The 24,067-nt window shown below is 60.4% G+C and overlaps 1 protein-coding gene across 2 annotated transcripts; it reads left to right on the forward strand.

Moving 5' to 3' along the window:
• Positions 1-1,998: 1,998 nt before the first annotated feature.
• Positions 1,999-21,580, forward strand: CDK16 (cyclin dependent kinase 16). 2 transcript variants are annotated; one of them, XM_077789732.1, is made up of 16 exons: positions 1,999-2,112; positions 4,639-4,763; positions 5,574-5,675; positions 6,959-7,015; positions 8,103-8,217; positions 9,305-9,399; positions 10,158-10,220; positions 11,724-11,847; positions 13,160-13,280; positions 14,629-14,726; positions 15,788-15,893; positions 17,631-17,673; positions 18,426-18,516; positions 19,760-19,837; positions 21,072-21,119; positions 21,479-21,580. In XM_077789732.1, the coding sequence occupies exons 1-15, from the start codon at positions 2,010-2,012 to the stop codon at positions 21,107-21,109; spliced, it is 1,359 nt and encodes a 452-aa protein (XP_077645858.1). In that variant the 5' UTR covers positions 1,999-2,009; the 3' UTR covers positions 21,110-21,119; positions 21,479-21,580. The 2 variants fall into 2 exon arrangements, with proteins under 2 accessions (XP_077645858.1, XP_077645857.1); XM_077789731.1 differs by lacking the exons at positions 21,072-21,119; positions 21,479-21,580 and having other exon boundaries at positions 19,760-20,047.
• Positions 21,581-24,067: the final 2,487 nt, after the last annotated feature.

Consider the following 24,067-nt stretch of genomic DNA (forward strand, 5'->3'; position numbering starts at 1 on the left):
ACCCCAGAGTAATTCCTGAGTGAACTGGGAGTAACCCCTGAGTAATTCCTGAGTGAACTGGGAGTAACCACGAAGTAATTCCTGAGTGAACTGGGAGTAACCCCGGAGTAATTCCTGAGTGAACTGGGAGTAACCCTGGAGTAATTCCTGAGTGAACTGGGAGTAACCCCAGAGTAATTCCTGAGTGAAATGGGAGTAACCCCGGAGTAATTCCTGAGTGAACTGGGAGTAACCCTGGAGTAATTCCTGAGTGAACTGGGAGTAACCCCAGAATAATTCCTGAGTGAACTGGGAGTAACCCCGGAGTAATGAGTGAACTGGGAGTAACCCCGGAGTAATTCCTGAGTGATCCGGGAGGGTCAGCGGGGGGGAGGGTCCCGAACAGCCCCGCCCCTTAGGGGGCGTGTCCTCGTAAGCCCCGCCCCCTTTTCAACCCCTCCCCGCCACCACCGCTCCTTTCCCGCCCTTTGCGCTGACGTCACTGCGCCATTAGCCACGCCCCCAGCGCGCAGCCCCGCCCCTCACGCTGACGTCATTGCGCTCTTAGCCCCGCCCCCAGCGCGCAGCCCCGCCCCTCGCGCTGTGGTTACCGCGCTCTTAGCCCCGCCCCTCGCGTGACGTCACCGCCGCCCCGCCCCCGCCGCCATCTTGCGCCGCCGCCGCCGCCGCCGCTCCCGCCCGGCCCGGCCCGGCCCGGCCCCACCGGAGCCGCCCGCGGGGTCGGGCCCGGCCCCGCCATGGCCGAGGATTTCTGGGAGGCTCCGCGCCGCTGAGCCGGTAACGGGAACCAGCCCCGGGAGCGGCCGGGAGCCCCCGGGAACCCCCCGGGATCCCCCCGGGATCCCCCCGCGGAGGCCGCGGCTGCCGGGAGGGCAGCGGGGGCGGGGGGGGTGCCCAGGTGTGCCCAGGTGTGCCCAGGTGTGAGGGGGTGCCCCAGGTGTGCCCAGGTGTGCCCAGGTGTGCCCAGCTGTGCCCAGCTGTGCCCAGCTGTGCCCGGGTGTGAGGGGGTGCCCCAGGTGTGCCCAGGTGTGCAGGGTAGCTCCAGGTGTGCCCAGGTGTGCCCAGGTGTGAGGGGGTGCCCCAGGTGTGCCCAGCTGTGCAGGGTAGCTCCAGGTGTGCCCAGCTGTGCCCAGGTGTGAGGGGGTGCCCCAGGTGTGCCCAGGTGTGCAGCGTGGGTGCCAGGTGTGCCCAGGTTTGAGGGGGTGCCCCAGGTGTGCCCAGCTGTGCAGGGTAGCTCCAGGTGTGCCCAGGTGTGCCCAGGTGTGAGGGGGTGCCCAGCTGTGCCCAGGTGTGCAGGGTGGGTGCCAGCTGTGCCCAGGTGTGAGGGGGTGCCCCAGGTGTGCCCAGCTGTGCAGGGTGGGTGCCAGGTGTTCAGGGTAAATCCAGGTGTGCTGGCTGTTCCCAGCTGTGCCCAGGTGCCCAGCCGTGCCCGGGTGTTCAGGCTGTGCCCAGGTGCCCAGCTGTGTCCAGATGTTCAGGCTGTGCCCAGCTGTACCCAGGTGTTCAGGCTGTGCCCAGTTTCCCAGCCCTGCCTGGGTGTTCAGGCTGTGCCCAGCTGTGTTTGGGCTGTGCCCAGCTGTGCCCAGGTGTGCGGGGCACTCAGGTGTGCAGTGACCCCAGGTGCCCAGCCATGCCCAGGTGTTCAGGCCGTGCCCAGGTGTGCCCAGGTATTCAGGCTGTGCCCAGGTGTGCCCAGCTGTGCTCGGGTGTTCAGGCTGTGCCCAGCTGTGCCCTGGTGTTCAGGCTGTGCTCAGGTGTTCAGGCCGTGCCCAGCTGTGCCCAGGTGTTCAGGCTGTGCTCGGGTGTTCAGGCCGTGCCCAGCCATGTCTGGGTGTTCAGGCTGTGCCCAGCCGTGCCCCGGTATCCAGGCCGTGCCCGGGTGTTCAGGCCGTGCCCAGCCGTGCCCGGGTGTTCAGGCCGTGCCCAGCCGTGCCCCGGTATCCAGGCCGTGCCCGGGTGTTCAGGCCGTGCCCAGCCGTGCCCAGCCGTGCCCGGTGCCCGCAGGTGCCATGGACCGGATGAAGAAGATCAAGCGGCAGCTGTCCATGACGCTGCGGGGCGGCCGCGCCCCCGACAAGGGCCTGGGGGAGCCCCGCGACGGCAGCGACAGCGGTGAGCGCTGGCCCTTTAAGAGGGTTGGGGGTGCCTGGCCCTTTAAAAGCTTTGGGAGGGATGGGAAGGAGATTGAGAGGTGCCTGGCCTTTTAAGAGGGTGCCTGGCCCTTTAAGAGGGTGCCTGGCCCTTTAAGAGGGTGCCTGGCCCTTTAAGAAAGAGCCTTGGGGGTGGGGAGCAAAAGGGAAATTAAGTGTGCCTGTCCCTTTAAGAAGATACCTGGTCCTTTAGAAGGTGCCTGGCCCTTTAAGAAGGTACCTGGTCCTTTAAGAGGGTGCCTGGCCCTTTAAGAAGGTACCTGGCTGTCTTACAGAGAGCCTGGCCTTTTAAGAGGTTGCCTGTCCCTTTAAGAGTGTGCCTGTCCCTTTAAGAAGCTGGGAGGATTGGCACATTTTGGGGTGCCTGTCCCTTTAAGACGATGCCTGTCCCTTTAAGAAACTGGCAGGGGGGTACATTTTGGGGTGCCTGTCCCTTTAAGAGGGTACTTGTGTCTTTAAAAGTGTGCCTGGCCCTTTAAGAGGGTGCCTGTGTCTTTAAGAGGGTGCTTGTCCCTTAAAGAAGGTGTGTGGGGGGGGGACAACTTTGGGGTTCCTGTCCCTTTAAGAGGATTCCTGTCCCTATAAGAGGATGCCTGTCCCTTTAAGAGGGTTCCTGTCCCTTTAAGAGGGCTGTCCCTTTAAGAGGGTGCCTGTCCCTTTAAGGGGGTTCTTGTTCCTTTAAGAGGGCTCCTGTCCCTTTAAGAGGGTGCCTGTCCCTTTAAGAGGGTGCCTGTCCCTTTAAGGGGGTTCTTGTTCCTTTAAGAGGGTGCCTGTCCCTTTAAGAGGGTTCCTGTCCCTTTAAGAGGGCTGTCCCTTTAAGAGGGTGCCTGTCCCTTTAAGAGGGTTCCTGTCCCTTTAAGAGGGTTCCTGTCCCTTTAAGAGGGTGCCTGTCCCTTTAAGGGGGTTCTTGTTCCTTTAAGAGGGCTCCTGTCCCTTTAAGAGGGTGCCTGTCCCTTTAAGAGGGTGCCTGTCCCTTTAAGAGGGCTCCTGTCCCTTTAAGGGGGTTCCTGTCCCTTTAAGAGGGTGCCTGTCCCTTTAAGAGGGTGCCTGTCCCTTTAAGACCCCCCCCAGCAGGACACGGCCCCTTTAAGACCCGGGGGTCCCCTCCTGTCCCCCCCCCCCCGTGTCCGTCCATCTGTCCCTGTCCCCCCCCCCCGTGTCCGTCCATCTGTCCCTGTCCCCCCCCGTGTCCGTCCATCTGTCCCCGTGTCCTGTCCCCGCTGCCCCCCCAGGTGCCACCACCTGGCCCCGGTGCCACCAACCGGGCGCTGTCCCCGCGTCACCTCCGTGTCCCCAAACTGGGGGGGGGTGGCACGGTGTGGGGACACCGGGGGGACAGTGGGGAGGGGTCCCTGGGGTTTGGGGGGGACATCTGGGGACATTGGGGGGGGCATTTGGGGACAGTGGGGGGGTCCCTGGGGTTTGGGGGGACATTTGGGGACATTGGGGAGGTGTCCCTGGGGTTTGGGGGGACACTGGGGACATTGGGGGGGACATTTGGGGACATTGGAGGGGTCCCTGGAGTTTGGGGGGGACATTTGGGGACATTGGGGGGGACATTTGGGACATTGGAGGGGTCCCTGGAGTTTGGGGGGGACATTTGGGGACATTGGGGGGGTCCCTGGAGTTTGGGGGGGACATTTGGGACATTGGGGGGGTCCCTGGGGTTTGGGGGGGACATTGGGGACATTGGGGGGGACATTTGGGGACAGTGGGGGGGTCCCTGGGGTTTGGGGGGGACATTGGGGACATCAGGGAGGACATTTGGGGACATTGGGGGGGTCCCTGGGGTTTGGGGGGGACATTTGGGGACATTGGGGGGGTCCCTGGAGTTTGGGGGGGACATTGGGGACATCAGGGAGGACATTTGGGGACATTGGGGGGGTCCCTGGGGTTTGGGGGGGACATTTGGGGACATTGGGAGGGACATTTGGGACATTGGGGGGGTCCCTGGGGTTTGGGGGGACACTGGGGACATCAGGGAGGACATTTGGGGACATTGGGGGGGTCCCTGGGCTTTGGGGGGGACATTTGGGGACATTGGGGGGGTCCCTGGAGTTTGGGGGGGACATTTGGGGACATTGGGGGGGTCCCTGGGGTTTGGGGGGGACATTTGGGGACATTGGGGGGGGGGTCCTTTGATTTTGGGGGGGGGGTTTGTGGGGATTTTTGGGGGTGGTTTGGGAAGTTTTGGGGGTGTTTTGGGTTATTTTGGGATGTTTTGGGTGTTTGGGGTGGTTTAGGTTATTTTGGGACATTTTGGATTATTTTGGGGTATTTTGGATTCATTTGGGGTATTTTGGATTATTTCGGGGTATTTCGGGGGTTTACGGATTCTTTTGGGTTGTTTTGCGTCGTTTTGGGTTATTTTGGGGTATTTAGGGCTATTTTGGATTCTTTTGGGTCCTTTTGGGATATTTTGGATTATTTCACGGTTTTTTGGGACATTTTGGGTGCGTCGGGGCCCCTGACCCCCCCGTGCCCCCAGAGCCGGGGGGGGACGAGGCCCGGATGGGGTCGGACGGGGAGAGCGACCCCCCCTCGGGGACGTCCTCGGAGGAGGTGGCGTCACCCGTGAGGCTGCGGCAGCACCCGCGGCACGGCGCCTGCGAGGTGGGAGCGCAGACTGGGCAAACTGGGGGGACTGGGAGGGACTGGGAGGGACTGGGGGGACTGGGGGGGACTGGGAGGATTGGGGGAGACTGGGGGGACTGGGGGGACTGGGGGACTGGGGGGACTGGGGGAACTGGGGGAGTGGGGGGGCTGGGAGGGACTGGGAGGGACTGGGGGGAGTGGGGGGACTGGGAGGACTGGGAAGGACTGGGGGGGCTGGGAGGGACTGGGGGGAACTGGGGGGACTGGGGGGAACTGGGGGGAACTGGAGGGACTGGGGGAACTGGGGGAACTGGGGGGGACTGGGGGGACTGGGGGGACTGGGGGGACTGGGGGAACTGGGGGAACTGGGGGGGACTGGGGGGACTGGGGGGACTGGGGGGACGGGGGCGGACTGGGGGGACTGGGGGGACTGGTGGGACTGGGGGGACTGGGCACACTGGGGGGAGTGGGGAGACTTGGGGGGAGTGGGGGCACTGGGAGGTCACTGGGAGGAACTGGGAGCACTGGGAGGGCACTGGGAACACTGGGAGCACTGGGAGGGCACTGGGAGCACTGGGAGGGCACAGGGCTGAACTGGGAGGGCACCAGGCTTAACTGGGAGCACTGGGAGGGCACTGGGAGGGCACAGGGAGGGCACTGGGAGGGCACCAGGCTGAACTGGGAGCACTGGGAGCACTGGGAGGGCACTGGGAGGGCACTGGGAGCACTGGGAGGGCACTGGGAGGGCACAGGGCTGGACTGGGATGGCACTGGGTTGAACTGGGAGCACTGGGAGCACTGGGACGCCGCGGTGCCCTGTGCCCCCAGGACGTCACCAAGCGCCTGTCCCTGCCGGCCGACACGCGCCTGCCCGAGGGGGCGCTGGGGCTGCCCGGGGCGCTGAGCCGCCGCCTGCGCCGCGTCTCCCTGGTACGGACCAGTACGGACCAGTACGGACCAGTAGGGGCCAGTATGGGCCGGTGCGGGACAGTGTGGGACTGTATAGACCAGTATGGGCCAGTATGGAGCAGTGCGGGACAGCATAGACCAGTATGGGCCAGTATAGACCAGTATGGGCCGGTATAGACCAGTATGGGTTGGTGTGGGACAGCATAGACCAGTATGGACCAGTATAGACCAGTATGGGCTGGTATAGACCAGTATGGGACAGTGTGGGACAGCATAGACCAGTATGGACCAGTATAGACCAGTATGGGACAGTGTGGGACAGCATAGACCAGTATGGACCAGTATAGACCAGTATGGGTTGGTGTGGGACAGCATAGACCAGTATGGACCAGTATAGACCAGTATGGGACAGTGCGGGCCAGTATGGGCTGGTACAGGCCTGTAGGGACCAGTATAGACAAGTGCAGACCATTACAGACCAGTATAAACCAGCACAGGCCAGCACAGTCCAGTACAGACCAGCACAAACCAGTACAGACCAGCACAGCACAGTATAGACCAGTATAAACCAGTATAGACCTGTACAGACCAGTACAGACCAGCACAGGCCAGCACAGCCCAGTACAGCCCACCACAGCCCAGTACGGACCAGTACAGGCCAGTATAAACCAGTACAGGCCAGTATAAACCAGTACAGCCCAGTACAGACCAGTACAGCCCAGCACAGCCCAGTACAGACCAGTACAGACCAGTATAAACCAGTACAGCCCAGCACAGCCCAGTACAGACCAGTACAGCCCAATACAGACCAGTACAGCCCAGCACAGCCCAGTACAGACCAGTACAGCCCAATACAGACCAGTACAGCCCAGCACAGCCCAGTCCAGACCAGTATAAACCAGTACAGCCCAGCACAGCCCAGTACAGCCCAGTATAAACCAGTACAGACCAGTATAAACCAGTATAGACCTGTACAGACCAGTACAGACCAGCACAGGCCAGCACAGCCCAGTACAGCCCACCACAGCCCAGTACGGACCAGTATAAACCAGTACAGCCCAGTCCAGCCCAGTATAAACCAGTGCAGCCCAGTACAGACCAGCACAGCCCAGTATAAACCAGTACAGACCAGTACAGCCCAGCACAGCCCAGTACAGACCAGTCCAGCCCAGTATAAACCAGTACAGGCCAGTATAAACCAGTACAGCCCAGCACAGCCCAGTCCAGCCCAGTACAAACCAGTCCAGGCCAGCACAGGGGGGCGGGGCTGTCCCAGCCCCCCTGAGCGCGCTCCCTCCCGGCAGTCGGAGATCGGCTTCGGGAAACTGGAGACCTACGTGAAACTGGACAAACTGGGAGAGGTGAGGGCCGGGGCCACCTGTGTCACCTGTGTGCCACCTGTGTGTCACCCGTGTCACCTGTGTGCCACCCGTGTCACCTGTGTCACCCGTGTCACCTGTGTTATCTCCGTGTCCCCCAGGGCACTACACCACGGTGTGCAGGTGTCCCTGATAACGTCCCTGCTGGTGTCCCCAATGTCCCCAACGTGTCCCCTCTGTCCTCAGGGCACGTACGCCACCGTCTGCAGTGTCCCCAGTGTCCCTGCTGATGTCCCCAATGTCCCCAATGTCCCCATCGTGTCCCCAGGGCACGTATGCCATGGTGTGCAGGTGTCCCTGATGTCCCCATGTCCCCTGATGGTGTCCCCAATGTCCCTGATGATGTCCCCATGTCCTCAATGTCCCTGCTGATGTCCCCATGTCCCTGATGATGTCCCCTCTGTCCCCTGATGATGTCCCCATGTCCCAGGGCACGTACGCCACAGTGTGCAGTGTCCCTCATGTCCCCATGTCCCCATGTCCCCTGCTGATGTCCCCATGTCCCTGCTGATGTCCCCATGTCCCCAATGTCCCTGCTGATGTCCCCATGTCCCCTGTCCCCTGCTGATGTCCCCATCGTGTCCCCAGGGCACGTATGCCATGGTGTACAGTGTCCCTGATGTCCCCATGTCCCTGCTGATGTCCCCATGTCCCCTGTCCCCAGGACACGTACGCCACGGTGTACAGGTGTCCCTGATGTCCCCATGTCCCCTGCTGATGTCCCCATGTCCCCTGTCCCCAGGGCACGTACGCCACGGTGTACAGTGTCCCTGCTGATGTCCCCATGTCCCCGATGTGTCCCCAGGGCACGTACGCCACAGTGTGCAGTGTCCCTGCTGATGTCCCCATGTCCCCTGTCCCCTGCTGATGTCCCCAATGTGTCCCCAGGGCACGTACGCCACGGTGTGCAGTGTTCCTGATGTCCCTGCTGATGTCCCCATGTTCCCAATGTCCCCTGCTGATGTCCCCATGTCCCCTGTCCCCAGGGCACGTACGCCACGGTGTACAGTGTCCCTGCTGATGTCCCCATGTCCCTGCTGATGTCCCCATGTCCCCAATGTGTCCCCAGGGCACGTACGCCACGGTGTACAAGGGCCGCAGCAAGCTGACCGAGAACCTGGTGGCGCTGAAGGAAATCCGGCTGGAGCACGAGGAGGGCGCGCCCTGCACGGCCATCCGCGAGGGTGGGACATGGGGACACCCTGGGGACATTGGGGACACCCTGGGGACACCCTGGGGACACAGCCTGCACGGCCATCCGCGAGGGTGGGACACCCTGGGGACATTGGGGACACCTTGGGGACACTGGGGACACCCTGGGGACACAGCCTGCACGGCCATCCGCGAGGGTGGGACATGGGGACACCCTGGGGACACTGGGGACACCTTGGGGACATTGGGGGGGACACCCTGCACGGCCATCCGCGAGGGTGGGGACACACGGGGGACATTGGGGACACCCTGGGGACACCCAGGACACCTTGGGGACATTCGGGACACGTTGGGGGCACCGGGGGTCGCTGTGGTGGGGAGGGGTCGGGGTGGTCCCCAATGTCCCCAATGTCCCCAATGTCCCCAATGTCCTCAATGTCCCCGATGTCCCCTTTGTCCCCTCAATGTCCCCGATGTCACCAATGTCCTCGATGTCCCCTGTGCCCCCCCAATGTCCCCAGTGTCCCCAATGTTCCCTGTGTTTCCCCAATGTCCCCGTGTCCCCCCAATGTCCCCAATGTCCCCAATGTCCCCACTGTCACCTGTGCCCCCCCAATTTCCCCGATGTCCCCAATGTCCCCAATGTCCCCGTGTCCCCTGTGCCCCCCCAATGTCCCCAGGGTGTCCCCAATGTCCCCAATGTCCCCGTGTCCCCCCAATGTCCCCTGTGTGTCCCCAATGTCCCCAATGTCCCCGTGTCCCCTGTACCCCCCCAATGTCCCCAATGTCTCCAATGTCCCCAATCCCCCCAATCCCCCCAATGTCCCCAATGTCCCCGATGTCCCCGTGTCCCCAATGTCCCCAATGTCCCCAATGTCCCCAATGTCCCCAATCCCCCCCGATGTCCCCAGTGTCCCCAATGTCCCCAATCCCCCCAATGTCCTCAATGTCCCCAATGTCCCCAATGTCCCCGATGTCCCCAGTGTCCCCAATCCCCCCAATGTCCCAAATCCCCCCAGTGTCCCCAATGTCCCCAATGCCCCCAGTGTCCCCAATGTCCCCAATGTCCCCAATCCCCCCAATGTCCCCAACGTCCCCAATGTCCCCGTGTCCCCGCAGTGTCGCTCCTGCGGGACCTCAAGCACGCCAACGTGGTGACGCTGCACGACATCGTGCACACGCCGCAGTGCCTGACGCTGGTCTTCGAGTACCTGGTGAGCCCCAAATCCCCCCAGATTCACCCCAAAATTCACCCCAACGTCGCCCCCAAATCTCCCCTGAATCACCCCAAAATTCACAACAAAATAAGCCCTAAATCATTCCAAAATTCACCCCAAATCCCCGCAAATCCCCCCAAATTTGCCACAAAATTACCCCCAAATCCACCCCAAAATCTCCCCTAAATCACCCCAAAATTCAACCCAAAATCTCCCCTAAATCACCCCAAAATTCAACCCAAAATTCCCCCAAGCCCGTGCAAGTCCTCCAAAATTCACTCCCAAATTACCCCTAAATCATTCCAAAATTCACCCCAAATCCCTGCAAATCCCCCAGATTTCACCCCCAAATTACCCCTAAATCACCCCAAATTCACCCCTAAATCCACCCCAAAATTCACCCAAATTTACCCCAAAATCCACCCCAAAATCACCCTGAAATTCACCCCCAAATCACTCCAAAATCCACCCAAATTCACTCCAAAATTTATCCCAAAATCTCCCCTAAATCACCCCAAATTCACCCAAATTTACTCCAAAATCCACCCCAAACCATCCCAAAATCCCCCTAAAATCACCTCAAATTCACCCCGAAATTCATCTTGAACTCCCCCCAGAACCACCCCAAAAATCCACCCGAATTCACCCCAAAATCACTTTGAAATTCACCCCAAAATTCCCTCTGGAGACTCTCAAACCCCCCCAGGGTGCCCCAAAATCCCCCAAAATTTGGGATTTTCTGCTTTTTCCCCCAGGACCGGGACCTCAAGCAGTACCTGGATGATTGTGGGAACGTCATCAGCATGCACAACGTCAGGGTGAGGGGTTGGGGGGATTTTGGGGAGATTTTGGGGGATTTTGGGGGATTTTGGGGTGTTTGGGGGAATTTGGGAAATTTTGGGGGGTTTTGGGGGGGATTTGGGGGAATTTTGGGGGGGATTTGGGGGGTTTTGGGGGTATCAGCATGCACAACGTCAGGGTGAGGGCTGGGGGGATTTTGGGGAGATTTTGGGGGATTTTGGGGAGATTTGGGGGAATTTTGGGGAGATTTTGGGGGATTTTGGGGGGATTTGGGGGGATTTTGGGGGATTTTGGGGTGTTTGGGGGAATTTGGGAAATTTTGGGGGGTTTTGGGGGGGATTTGGGAGAATTTTGGGGGGGATTTGGGGGGTTTTGGGGGTATCAGCATGCACAACGTCAGGGTGAGGGCTGGGGGGATTTTGGGGTTATTTCAGGGGATTTGGGGAGGATTTAGGGTGGTTTTGGGGTATTTTGGGGGTATTTTGGAGGAGTTTTGGGATTTTTTTGGGGGGGAGATTTTGAAGCCATCAGCACGCACAAAGTCAGGGTGAGGGGTTGGGGGAATTTTGGGGGATTTTGGGAAATTTTGAGGGGATTTGGGGTTTTTTGGGGGAATTTTGGGGGGATTTAGGGTGGTTTTGGGGTATTTTGGAGGAGTTTTGGGGGAGTTTGGGGTTTTTTTTTTGGGGGGATTTTGAAGCCATCAGCACGCACAAGATCAGGGTGAAGGTTGGGGGAATTTTGGGGGGATTTGGGGATATTTTGGGGGAATTTTGCCTGTCCCTGTGTGTCCCTGTCTGTCCCTAAAGATCCCCTGGGTGTCCCTGCCTCTCCCCTGTCTGTCCCCGGGTGTCCCTCTGTCTGTCCCTGCCTGTCCCCACATGTCCCTGAGGGTCCCCTGGGTGTCCCCAAGGCTCCCCTGGGTGTCCCCTGTCTGTCCCCGAGTGTCCCCTGCCTGTCCCCACATGTCCCTGGGTGTCCCTGGGTGTCCCTGGGTGTCCCCAAGGCTCCCCTGGGTGTCCCCTGTCTGTCCCCAGGTGTCCCTGGGTGTCCCCAGGTGTCCCCTGTTTGTCCTCTGTGTGTCCCTGCCTGTCCCCACATGTCCCTGAGGGTCCCCTGGGTGTCCCCGAGGCTCCCCTGGGTGTCCCTGTCTGTCCCCGAGTGTCCCCTGCCTGTCCCTGCCTGTCCCTGGGTGTCCCGAAGGCTCCCCTGGGTGTCCCTGCCTGTCCCCGAGTGTCCCTGGGTGTCCCCAGGTGTCTCCAAGGGTCCCCTGTGTGTCCCTGCCTGTCCCCACATGTCCCTGAGGGTCCCCTGGGTGTCCCCAAGGCTCCCCTGGGTGTCCCTGTCTGTCCCCGGGTGTCCCTGGGTGTCCCCAGGTGTCCCCAAGGCTCCTCTCTCTGTCCGTGTGTGTCCCCTGTGTGTCCCTCTGTCTGTCCCTGTCTGTCCCTGTGTGTCCCCTTGGTGTCCCTCTCTGTCCCCCGAGTGTCCCCGAGTGTCCCCAGCCCGTTTTTGGGGCGCAGCTGTTCCTGTTCCAGCTCCTGCGGGGTCTCGCCTTCTGCCACCGCCACAAAGTTCTGCACCGCGACCTCAAACCCCAGAACCTCCTGCTCAGCCGCCGGGGGGACCTCAAACTGGCAGACTTCGGTCAGGGCACCCCGAAAACCTGACCCGGGACCCCAAAAACTCACCTGGGACCCCAAAAACCTGACCCGGGACACCAAAAACCCCCAACCCCCCAAAAAAACCCCCCAAAACCTCCCCAAAAACCATAAACCTCGCCAGGACCTGCTCAGCCGCCGGGGGGACCTCAAGCTGGCAGACTTCGGTCAGGGCACCCCAAAAACCTGACCCGGGACCCCAAAAACCTGATCCGGGACCCCAAAAACCCCCAACCCCCCCTAAAAAACCCATAAAACCCCCAAAAAAACCATAAACCTCGCCAGGATCTGCTCAGCCGCCAGGGGGACCTGAAGCTGGCAGACTTCGGTCAGGGCAACCCGAAAACTCACCTGGGACACCAAAAACTCACCTGGGACCCCAAAAACCTGACCTGGGACCCCAAAATCCTCACCTGGGACCCCAAAAACTCACCCGGGAACCCAAAACCCCTCCAAAAACCCATTAACCTCACCAGGATCTGCTCAGCCGCCAGGGGGACCTCAGGCTGGCAGACTTTGGTCAGGGCACCCCAAAAACTCACCTGGGACTCCAAAATCTCACCCAGGAACCCAAAAACCTGACCCGGGACCCCAAAAACTCACCCAGGAACCCAAAAACTCATCTGGGACCCCAAAATCTCACCTGGGACCCCAAAAACTTACTCAGGAACCCAAAAACTCACCCGGGAACCCAAAAACCTCATCTGGGACCCCAAAAACCTGACCTGGGACCCCATAAACTCACCCAGGAACCCATCAACTCACCTGGGACCCCAAAAACTCACCTGGGAACCCAAAAACTCACCTGGGACCCCAAAAACCTGACCCGGGACCCCAAAAACCTGACCCGGACCCCAAAATCCTCACCTGGGACCCCAAAAATCCCCTCAGAACTCCACAAAACTCTCCAGGACTCCATTTTGTGCCACCCTCAACCCATTTTTTGCCCCCCCAGCCCCATTTGGTGCCCCCCAGCCCCATTTCGTGCCCCATTTGGTGCCCCCCCAGCCCCATTTCATGCCCTCCCAGCCCCATTTGGTGCCCCCCAGCCCCATTTAATGCCCCCCCAGCCCCATTTGGTGCCCCCCAGCCCCATTTAATGCCCCCCCAGCCTCATTTGGTGCCCCCCAGCCCCATTTCGTGCCCCATTTGGTGCCCCCCCAGCCCCATTTCATGCCCCCCCAGCCCCATTTTGTGCCCCATTTGGTGCCCCCAGCCCCATTTCGTGCCGCATTTGGTGCCCCCCAGCCCCATTTCGTGCCCCATTTGGTGCCCCCTGACCCCGCTGTGCCCCCCAGGCCTGGCCCGGGCCAAGTCCATCCCCACCAAGACGTTCTCGAGCGAGGTGGTGACGCTGTGGTACCGCCCGCCCGACATCCTGCTGGGCTCCACCGAGTACAGCACCCAGATCGACATGTGGTGGGCACTGGGAGTACTGGGAGGGACTGGGATGGGCACTGGGGGCACTGGGAGGGACTGGGATGGGCACTGGGGGCACTGGGATGGGCACTGGGGGCACTGGGATTCAATGGGATTTACTGGGACGGGCACATCCTGCTGGGCTCCACCGAGTACAGCACCCAGATCGACATGTGGTGGGCACTGGGGGCACTGGGAGGGACTGGGATGGACTGGTATTTACTGGGATGGGCACTGGGGGCACTGGGATGGGCACTGGGGGCACTGGGATGGGCACTGGGGGCACTGGGATTCAATGGGATTTACTGGGATGGGCACATCCTGCTGGGCTCCACCGAGTACAGCACCCAGATCGACATGTGGTGGGCACTGGGGGCACTGGGAGGGACTGGGATGGGCACTGGGGGCACTGGGATGGGCACTGGGGGCACTGGGATTCAATGGGATTTACTGGGACGGGCACATCCTGCTGGGCTCCACCGAGTACAGCAACCAGATGGACATGTGGTGGGCACTGGGAGGGACTGGGGTGGACTGGGACGGGCACTGGGAGGGACTGGGGTGGACTGGGACGGGCACTGGGATGGACTGGGATTTACTGGGATTCATTGGGATTTACTGGGATGGGCACTGGGGGCACTGGGATGGACTGGGATTTACTGGGACGGGCACTGGGATGGACTGGGATGGACTGGGATTTACTGGGATTCATTGGGATGGGACTGGGAGCACTGGGATGGGCACTGGGGGCACTGGGATGGACTGGAATGGGCACTGGGATTTACTGGGATTTACTGGGACGGGCAATGGGATTTACTGGGATGGGCATTGGGGGCACTGGGATTTACTGGGATGGGCACTGGGATTTACTGGGATGGGCACTGGGAAGGATTGGGGGGCTCTGGGATAATTTTGGGATTTTTAGGAGTCGCATTTGGGATATTTTGAGATTTTTGGGGTCGGTTTGTGTTTTTTGGGGTAATTTTGGGCGTAACTTTGGGATAATTTTGGGGTTTTTGGGTCTCTCCTGCCAGGGGGTTCAGTTTAGGGTAATTTTGGGGGTCAGTTCAGGGTAATTGTGAGGTAATTTTGAGGTAATTTTGGGGGTAATTTTGGGGTTTTTGGGTCTCTCCTGCCAGGGGTGTCAGTTTGGGGTTATTTTGGGGGTAATTTTGGGGGTCAGTTTGGGGTAATTGTCAGGTAATTTTGAGGTAATTTTGGGGATAATTTGGTGGTAATTTTTGGGGTAATTTTGGGTATAATTTTGGCATAATTTTGAGGTAATTTTGGGGGTAAATTGGGGGTAAATTTGGGGTAATTTTGGGGTTTTTTGGGTCTCTCCTGCCAGGGGGGTCGGCTGCATCTTCTCGGAGATGGTGACGGGGCGGCCGCTGTTCCCCGGGGCCACGGTGGAGGAGCAGCTGCACTTCATCTTCCGCCTGCTGGGTGGGGATTTGGGGGAAATCCGGGGGGATTTGGGAAAATTTGGGGGGTTTGAGGAAAATTCAGGAGGTTTGGGGGAAATTCAGGTGGATTTGGGAGAAATTTGGGGCAAATCCGGGGGGGGTTTGGGGGAAATTTGTGGGGATTTGTGGCAAATCCAGGGGGGGTTTGGGGGAAATTTGGGAGAAAATCTGGGGGTTTGGGAAAATTCAGGGGGGGGTTGGGGAAATCTAGGGGGGATTGGGGGAAATTCAGGGAGTTTTGGGAAATCTGGGGGGATTTGGGGGAAATTTGGGAGGGTTTGGGGCAAATCCTGAGGGATTTGGGCAAATTCAGGTGGAGATTGGGAAAATCTCGGAGGGGATTTGGGCAAATCTGGCCAGGATTTGGGGCAAATCCAGGAGAATTTGGGCAAATCTGGGGTTTTTTTTGGGGCAAACCCAGAAAAATTTGGAGGGTTTTGGGGCAAATCTGGGGTTTTTGGGACAATTTGGGTTTTTTTGGGGGCAAATCTGGGGTTTTTTGGGGGCAAACCCAGGAAAATTTGGAGTTTTTTGGGGCAATTTCTGGATTTTTTGGGACAGTTCTGGGTTTTTTGGGGCAAATCTGGGGGTTTTTGGGGCAAACCCAGGAAAATTTGGGGTTTTTTGGGGCAAATCTGGGTTTTTTGGGGCATATCTGGGGGTTTTTTGGGGCAAATCTGGGGGTTTTTGGGGAAAACCCAGGAAAATTTGGGGTTTTTTGGGGCAAATTTGGGGTTTTTGGGACAATTCTGGGGTTTTTGGGGCAAATCTGGGGGTTTTTGGGGCATATCTGGGGGTTTTTTGGGGCAAACCCGGGAAAATTTGATTTTTTTGGGGGCAAATCTGGGTTTTTTGGGGCATATCTGGGGGTTTTTTGGGGCAAACCCAGGAAAATTTGATTTTTTTGGGGGTAAATCTGGGTTTTTTGGGGCAAATCTGGGTATTTTTTGGGTCAAACGCAGGAAAATTTGGGGTTTTTGGGACAGTTCTGGGTTTTTTGGGCCATCTCGGGGCGCGGGCCCTGACCCCCCGTGCCCCCAGGGACCCCGACGGAGGAGACGTGGCCGGGCATCGGTGCCAACGCCGAGTTCCGGGCGCACCAGTACCCGCTGTACCCGCCCGAGGGGCTGCGGCAGCACGCGCCGCGGTGAGGGCACAGCACCGCGGTGGCACCGGGGGTGGCATCTGTCCCGTGAGGGTGGCACCTGTCCCAAAAAATGCCACCTGTCCTTTGGGGTGGCACCTGTGCCGTGGGGTGGCACCTGGGGTGGCACCTGCGCCATGGGGTGTCCCATGTGTGGCATCTGTCACCTGAGGGTGGCACCTGTCCCAAAGAATGGCAGCTGTCCTTTGTGGTGGCACCTGTCCCATAGTGGTGGCACATGGGGGTGGCACCTGTCCCATGGGAGTGGCACCTGTCCTGTAGTTGTGGAACGTAGGGTGGCACCTGTCCCCTGAGGGTGCCACCTGTGCCGTGGGGTGGCACCTGTCCCAAAAAATGGCACTTGTCCCACAGGGTGGCACATGGAGCGGCTCCTGTCCCGTAGCGGTGGCACATAAGGTGCCACCTGTCCTGTGGGGTGTCCCATGTGTGGCATCTGTCACCTGAGGGTGGCACCTGTCCCATAGTAGTGGCATATGGGGTGACACCTGTCCTGTAGGAGGGCACCTGTCCTTTGGGGTGGCACCTGGGCCATGGGGGTGACACAGGGGGGTGGTACGTGTCCTGTGGGGTGGCGCCTGTCCTGTAGTGATGACACCTGTCCTGTGAGGGTGGCACTGCCCCATGGGTGGCGCTGTCCCATGGGTGGCACTGTCCCCTGAGGGTGGCACCACCCTGAGGGTGTCACTGTCCCCTGTGGGTGTCACTGTCCCCCGTGGGTGTCACTGTCCCATGGGTGTCACTGTCCCCTGTGGGTGTCACTGCCCCATGGGTGTCACTGTCCCCCATGGGTGTCACTGTCCCCCGTGGGTGTCACTGCCCCATGGGTGTCACTGTCCCCCATGGGTGTCACTGTCCCCCGTGGGTGTCACCGCCCCATGGGTGGCACTGTCCCCTGAGGGTGGCACCACCCTGTGGGTGTCACTGTCCCATGGGTGTCACTGTCCCGTGGGTGTCACTGTCCCCTGTGGGTGTCACTGTCCCCCGTGGGTGTCACTGTCCCATGGGTGTCACTGTCCCATGGGTGGCACTGCCCCCGTGGGTGTCACCGCCCCGTGGGTGTCACCGCCCCATGGGTGTCACTGTCCCCTGTGGGTGTCACCGCCCTGTGGGTGTCACTGTCCCATGGGTGTCACTGCCCCATGGGTGACACTGTCCCCTGAGGGTGGCACCGCCCTGAGGGTGTCACTGTCCCCTGTGGGTGTCACTGCCCTGTGGGTGTCACTGTCCCATGGGTGTCACTGCCCCATGGGTGTCACTGTCCCCTGTGGGTGTCACCGCCCTGAGGGTGTCACTGTCCCCTGTGGGTGTCACTGTCCCCCGTGGGTGTCACTGTCCCATGGGTGTCACTGTCCCCTGTGGGTGTCACCGCCCTGTGGGTGGCACTGTCCCATGGGTGTCACTGCCCCATGGGTGTCACTGTCCCCTGTGGGTGTCACCGCCCTGAGGGTGTCACTGTCCCCTGTGGGTGTCACTGCCCCGTGGTTGTCACCTCCCCGTGGTTGTCACCTCCCCGTGGTTGTCACCTCCCCGTGGGTGTCACCACCCCGTGGGTGTCACCACCCCGTGGGTGTCACTGTCCCATGGGTGTCACTGTCCCCTGTGGGTGTCACCACCCCGTGGGTGCCCCGTGGGTGTCACTGTCCCCTGAGGGTGTCACCGCCCCGTGGGTGTCACCGTGCCCGGGTGTCTCGGGGTCCCTGAGCCCCTCTGTCCCCCCAGGTTGGACCAAGATGGCGCCGACCTCCTGGGGCAGCTGCTGCAGGTGAGGTGGGCGTGGCCTCTGCCGGCCCCGCCCCTTTGGCCACACCCAAACCCCACCCCCAGGGGGCGGGGCTTCCCCCACGGGGGGTGGCTCCTAGGGAGGGGGTGGGGTGTGGCCACGCCCCTTTTCTGGGCGGGGTTTGTGATTGGCCACGCCCCTTTGCTGGGCGGGGTTTGGGGTGGCCACGCCCCTTTGCTAGGCGGGGTTTGTATTTGGTCACGCCCCTTTTCTGGGCGGGGTTTGGGATGGCCACGCCCCTTTGCTGGCTGGAGGGCGGGGTTTGGGTGTGGCCACGCCCCTTTGCTGAGTGGGGTTTGTGATTGGCCACGCCCCTTTGCTGGGCGGAGTTTGTTGTGGCCATGCCTCTTTGATGGGCGGGGTTTGTGATAGGCCACGCCCCTTTTCTGGGCGGGGGCGTTGTTTGTGTGACCACGCCCCTTTGATGGACGGGGTTTGTGCGTGACCACGCCCCTTTGCTGCGCGGGGGGCGGAGTTTGGGTGTGACCACGCCCCTTTACTGGGCGGGACATGGGATTGGCACATCCCCTTGTTGGGAGCGGGCGGGGTTTGTGCGCGGCCACGCCCTCTTTGTTGGGAGTGGGCGGGGTTTGGGCGTGACCACGCCCCCTTGTTGGGAGTGGGCGGGGTTTGGGTGTGACCACGCCCCCTTGTTGGGAGTGGGCGGGGTTTGTGCGCGGCCACGCCCCTCGGTGGGCGTGTCCCACGGTGGGCGTGGCTGACGGGCGGGGCAGTTCGAGGGGCGGCGGCGGCTGCCGGCGGCCGAGGCCATGGGACACGCCTTCTTCAGCTGCCTGGGGCCGCGCGTCAGCGCCCTGCCCGACAGTGAGTGAGGGGCGGGGCCGGGGGCGGGGCCGGGCTGGGTGGGGCACTGGAGATTTGCATGGGCGGGGAATTGGGGCGGGGTTTCACATGGGTGGGGCACTGGGGGTGGGGCTTGGTGTGGGTGGGGCACTGGAGATTTGCATGGGTGTGGCATTGTGGGCGGGGCTTGGCGTGGGTGTGGCATTGGGGGCGGGGCTTGGCGTGGGTGGAGCATTGGGGGCGGGGCTTGGCGTGGGTGGGGCACTGGGGGCGGAGATTTGCATGGGTGGGGAATTGGGGGTGGGGCTTGGCGTGGGTGGGGCATTGGGGGCGGGGCTTGGTTTGGGTGGGGCATTGGGGGCGGGGCTTGGTGTGGGTGGGGCACTGGAGATTTGCATGGGTGGGGAATTGGGGCGGGGTTTCACGTGGGTGGGGCACTGGGGGCGGGGCTTAGTGTGGGTGGGGAATTGGGGGCGGAGATTTGCATGGATGGGGAATTGGGGGCGGGGCTTGGCATGGGTGGGGTACTGGAGATTTGCATGGGTGGGGAATTGGGGGCGGGGCTTGGCGTGGGAGGGGCACTGGGGGCTGAGATTTGAATGGGTGTGGCATTGTGGGCGGGGATTGGCGTGGGTGGGTCATGGGGGGGGCCTGGTGTGGGTGGGGCACTGGAGATTTGCATGGGTGGGGCATTGGGGGCGGGGATTGGTGTGGGTGGGGCACTGGGGTGGGGTTTGGTGTGGGTGGGGCACTGGAGATTTGCATAGGTGGGGAATTGGGGGTGGGGCTTGGTGTGGGAGGGGCACTGGGGGCGGAGATTTGAATGGGTGTGGCATTGTGGGCGGGGCTTGGCGTGGGTGGGGCACTGTGGGCGGGGCTTGGTGTGGGAGGGGCACTGGATATTTGCATGGGTGGGGAATTGGGGCGGGGTTTCACATGGGTGGGGAATTGGGGGCGGGGCTTGGCATGGGCGTGGCAATGGGGCGGGATCTCACTTGGAACCTTAAATGACGTTTTGTGGGCGTGGCTTAGAGTGGGCGTGGCTTAGAGTGGGCGTGGTTTAGAGTGGGTGTGGCTCTGTGGGCGTGGCTTAGTGTGGGCGTGGCTCAGAATGGGGCTTTCCCATTGGTGGATCTGTGCTGTGGGCGGGGCTGAATGGCTGGGGTTTAACCTCGGGTGGGTGTGGCTATGCAAATCAGGGGTGCGGGTTTAGGGGTGTGGCCTGGGCTGGCCCCGCCCCCTGATCTGGTTCCGCTCCCCCCAGCCACGTCCATCTTCGCCCTGAAGGAGATCCAGCTGCAGAAGGAGCCGGGGCTGCGCTCGGCGGCCCTGCCCCCCACAGGTGGCACCCCAAAACCCGAACCCCAAAAATCCCTGAGCCCCGAAATCCCTGAGCCTCAAAAATCCCTGAGCCCCGAAATCCCTGAGCCCCAAAATCCCTGAGCCCCGAAATCCCAAATCCCAAAATCCGAACCCCGAAATCCCTGAGCCCCGAAATCCCTGAGCCCCAAAATCCCTGAGCCCCGAAATCCCAAATCCCAAAATCCGAACCCCAAAATCCCTGAACCCCAAAAATCCCTGAGCCTCAAAAAACCTGAGCCCCAAAACCCCTGAGCCTCAAAATCCAAACCCCAAAACCCGAACCCCAAAATCTGAACTTCAAAAATCTCTGAACCTCAAAAATCCCTGAGCCCCAAAAATCCTGAGCCCCAAAATCCCTGAGCCCGGAAATCCCAAATCCCAAAATCTGAACCCCAAAATCCCTGAGCCCCGAAATCCCAAATCCCAAAATCTGAACCCCAAAATCCCTGAGCCCCGAAATCCCAAAATCTGAACCCCAAAAACCCTGAGCCCCGAAATCCCAAATCCCAAAATCCAAACCCCAAAAACCCCTGAACCTCAAAAATCCTGAGCCCCAAAATCCCTGAGCCTCAGAATGCAAACCCCAAAATCCGAACCCTAAAATCTCTGAGCCCCAAAAATCCTGAGCCCCAAGATCCCTGAGCCCCAAAATCCCAAATCCCAAAATCCTCTGAACCCCAAAAACCCCTGAATCCCAAAAAAACCCATAAAACCCAAATCCATATGTTGAACCCTGAGGTTTTTTAGTGTGGTGATTTTAGGGTCTTTTGGGGGTGATTTTGGGTTTTTTGGGGTTTTTTTGGATGTGGATTTGGTGATTTTTCTGGGTGATTTGGGGGGTTTTTTGGGGTGATTCTGGGGGATTTTTCTGGGTGATTTTGGGGGTTTTTGGGGGAGTTTTTTTGGGTGATTTTGGGGTTTTTTTGGGGGTGATTTTGGGGTTTTTTTGAGGTGCTTTTGGGCTATTTTGGAGGTGGTTTTGGTGTGGTTCTTTTGGGTGATTTTTCTGTTTTTTTCTGGGGCGATTTTTGGGTTTTTTTGAGGTGGTTTTGGTGATTTTTCAGTGTGATTTTGGGGTTTTTTTGAGGTGGTTTTGGTGATTTTTCTGTGTGATTTTGGGTTTTTTTTGGGGTGGTTTTGGGGTTTTTTGAGGTGATTTTGTGGTTTTTTTGGGGTTTTTTTGGAGGGTTTCCTGACCCCTTTTTTCCCTGCAGGTTCTTCCGCCTTCCGGGTGCTCGACACCGAGTTCTGACGTTGAGCAGGTGAGGCCCCCCCCCAAAATTTGGGATCAGCCCCCAAAATTTGGGATCAACTCCCAAAATCCGGGATCACCTCCCCCTAAAATTCGTGATTAGCCCCCCAAAATTGGGAGGATGACCCCCAAAACCCCAAAAATGAGCTGACGCCCCAAAAATCCCAAAATTAAAAGGATAAAAACCCGGGAGAACCCCCTGGAATTGGGATCCCCCAAACCCGGGGAACCCCCCCCTGAAATTCGGGGTTCGGACCCCCCCAAAATTCATGGGAGGGACCCCAAAAAAAGGGAGGGATAAATTTTGGGGTGGAGTTGGGGGATTTGATCATTTTGGGGTCCCCTTTTAACTCTTTCCTCTCCCCACAGCCCCGGGATCGCAGCTGCACCCCAGGACCCCAAAATCCGGCCTGGGGTCACCCCAAAATCCTCCGAACCTTTGGGGACACCCCAAAAACTGCGGGGGGGGAGGGGAGGTGTGTGGGGGGGGTCCTTGGACTGGTGACCCCCCCCCCAAAAAATCCCCCCCTGAGGAATTGCTGCTGGATTTTGGGGGGTTCACGCGGGACCCCCGTTCTGGGGGGGGTTGGGGTCTCCCCATTTTGGGGTCTCCCCATTTTTGGGGTCCCCTCCCATTTTGGGGTCCCCCCATTTTTGGGGTCTCCCCATTTCTGGGGTTTCCCCATTTTGGGGTCTCCCCATTTTTGGGGTTTCCCCATTTTGGGGTCTCCCCATTTTTGGGGTCTCCCCATTTTTGGGGTTTCCCCATTTTGGGTCTCCCCATTTTTGGGGTTTCCCCATTTTTGGGTCTCCCCATTATTGGGGTCTCCCCATTTTGGGGTCTCCCCATTTTTGGGGTCTCCCCATTTTTGGGGTCCCCCCCCATTTTTTTGGGGGGTTCCCCCCCCTCCGGGTTTACGTCGAGTTTTATTTTTTCAAGGCAATATTGTAAAGCAGAGTCTATATTGGGGGGGTGGGCGAGGGGAGCTTACTCGGAGGTTACTCCTGCTTTACTCCCGCCGTGCTCGGGGCTGCGGCGTCTCCCGGGAGCTTCCTCGGCCAGGCCGGGCCCGGTTTACTCCGGGGTTACTCCGACTTTCCTCCGAGGCGGCTCCGGCCCAGCCCTGCCCTACTCCAGCCTTACTCCGCGGCTGCTCGGCCTCTCCTCGCTCTCGGCTACTCCCGACTTACTCCCGGTTCTTCCTCGGAGCCTCCTCAGCTTTTACACCGAGGCTGCTCAGGACTCGCTTCCTGCCCGGGCTTTACTCCGGGGTTACTCACAGTCAGCGCGGGCTCCGCAGCTCCTCAGTCCCTGCTCACAGCTTACTCCAGACGTACTCCGGGCTTCGGCGGCTCCGTACTCCAGCCGTGCTCACTCCCCCTTCCTCCGGCTCTACTCACTCCTTACTCACACCCACCTCCAGGTGCTTCGATCCTCCTGGCCTTTGCTCGGCGCTTACTACGCCCCTGCTCGGAGCTTACTCAGAGCTTACTCAGCCTTGACTTGGAGTTTACTCAGCCTTGACTTGGAGTTTACTCAGAGCTTACTCAGCCCCGGCTCTCCTCCGGTGTCCCACCGCTCTCGGCCTGCCCCGCCGTACTTGCAGGTTGCTCCGGCCGTACTCGCAGGTTGCTCCGGCCGTACTCGCAGGTTCCTCGCGCTCGCCCCGTGGTGGCCTTACCCTGCTCGACGCTTACTCCGAGGTTGCTCCGGCCTTCCCGGGCCCCACGCCCCGTGGGTGGGGCCTCCGCCGCCTTCGCTGCTCCAGCTTTACTCAGCCGCTACTCAGCCCCTCCTCGTGCTACTCAGAGGCTGCTCAGTCGCTGCTCCCGCGTTACTCGGCCTCCGCTCTCTGTTCTCCTCCGAGGATGCTCCACGGATACTCCGCCGATACTCGCCCTCACACTCGGCTCCTACTCCGAGGTTACTCAGCCCTGCCCAGGATCTTGGCGTTACTCAAGGGTCGCTGCGCCGCCGCTACTCAGAGGTTCCTCAGGCCCTGCTCGGGGTCACGGCCGGGAGGGGAGCGCTCCGTACTCAGGAGTTACTCACTGCGGACTCCGGGCTCGGCGCGGCACTCTGAGGTTACTCATGACTTACTCCGACACCACCCGGCCCCACGGCGGGGCGGACGCTGCTCCAGAGTTACTCACGCTCTGCTCCAGGGTGGTTTCACTCCAGAGTTACTCACGTTTTACTCCAAGTGGGTGTTCTACTCTGCGGTTCCTCACAGTTTGCTCTGCGGTTCCTCACGGTTTGCTCGGGGGTTCCTCATGGTTTACTCGGTGTTTCCTCACAGTTTACTCTGGGGTTCCTCACAGTTTACTCTGCGGTTCCTCACAGTTTGCTCTGCGGTTCCTCACGGTTTGCTCGGGGGTTCCTCACGGTTTACTTGGTGGTACCTCACAGTTTACTCGGGGGTTCCTCACGGTTTACTTTGCGGCTCCTCACAGTTTACTCGGGGGTTCCTCACGGTTTGCTTGGGGGTTTCTCACAGTTTACTCTGCGGCTCCTCACAGTTTACTCGGGGGTTCCTCACGGTTTACTCTGGGGTTCCTCACGGTTTACTCGGGGGTTACTCCCAGCCCGCCCCCGATGGACGCCTCTCCCCGCTCTGGCTCCTCCGGGCGGGGTTTTACTCCGGGGTCACGCCCCCCTTACTCTGCTTTTACTCCGAGGTTCCTCCCCCTCCCCCCCTCACTCAGGGCCGCCCCTCCCCCGCCCGAGGGGGCGTGGCCTCGCTCAGTGGGGGCGTGGCTTCTCTTCGGGGGGCGTGGTCTCTCTGGCCACGCCCACCTCGGGGCGCGGGCGTTGTAAGCCACGCCCCCTCTTGTGACGTCATGGGAAAGGGGCGGGGCCGCGGCGTTTCGGCTGTAACGGGACCGAACCATTAAAGGCTCCCCCGGGGACGTGAGCGAGTGCGAGCCCCGCGGCACCGGCACCCCAAAACTGGCCCG

The sequence above is a fragment of the Lonchura striata genome, chromosome 36, assembly GCF_046129695.1.
Source record: "Lonchura striata isolate bLonStr1 chromosome 36, bLonStr1.mat, whole genome shotgun sequence".
Lineage (NCBI taxonomy): Eukaryota > Metazoa > Chordata > Aves > Passeriformes > Estrildidae > Lonchura > Lonchura striata.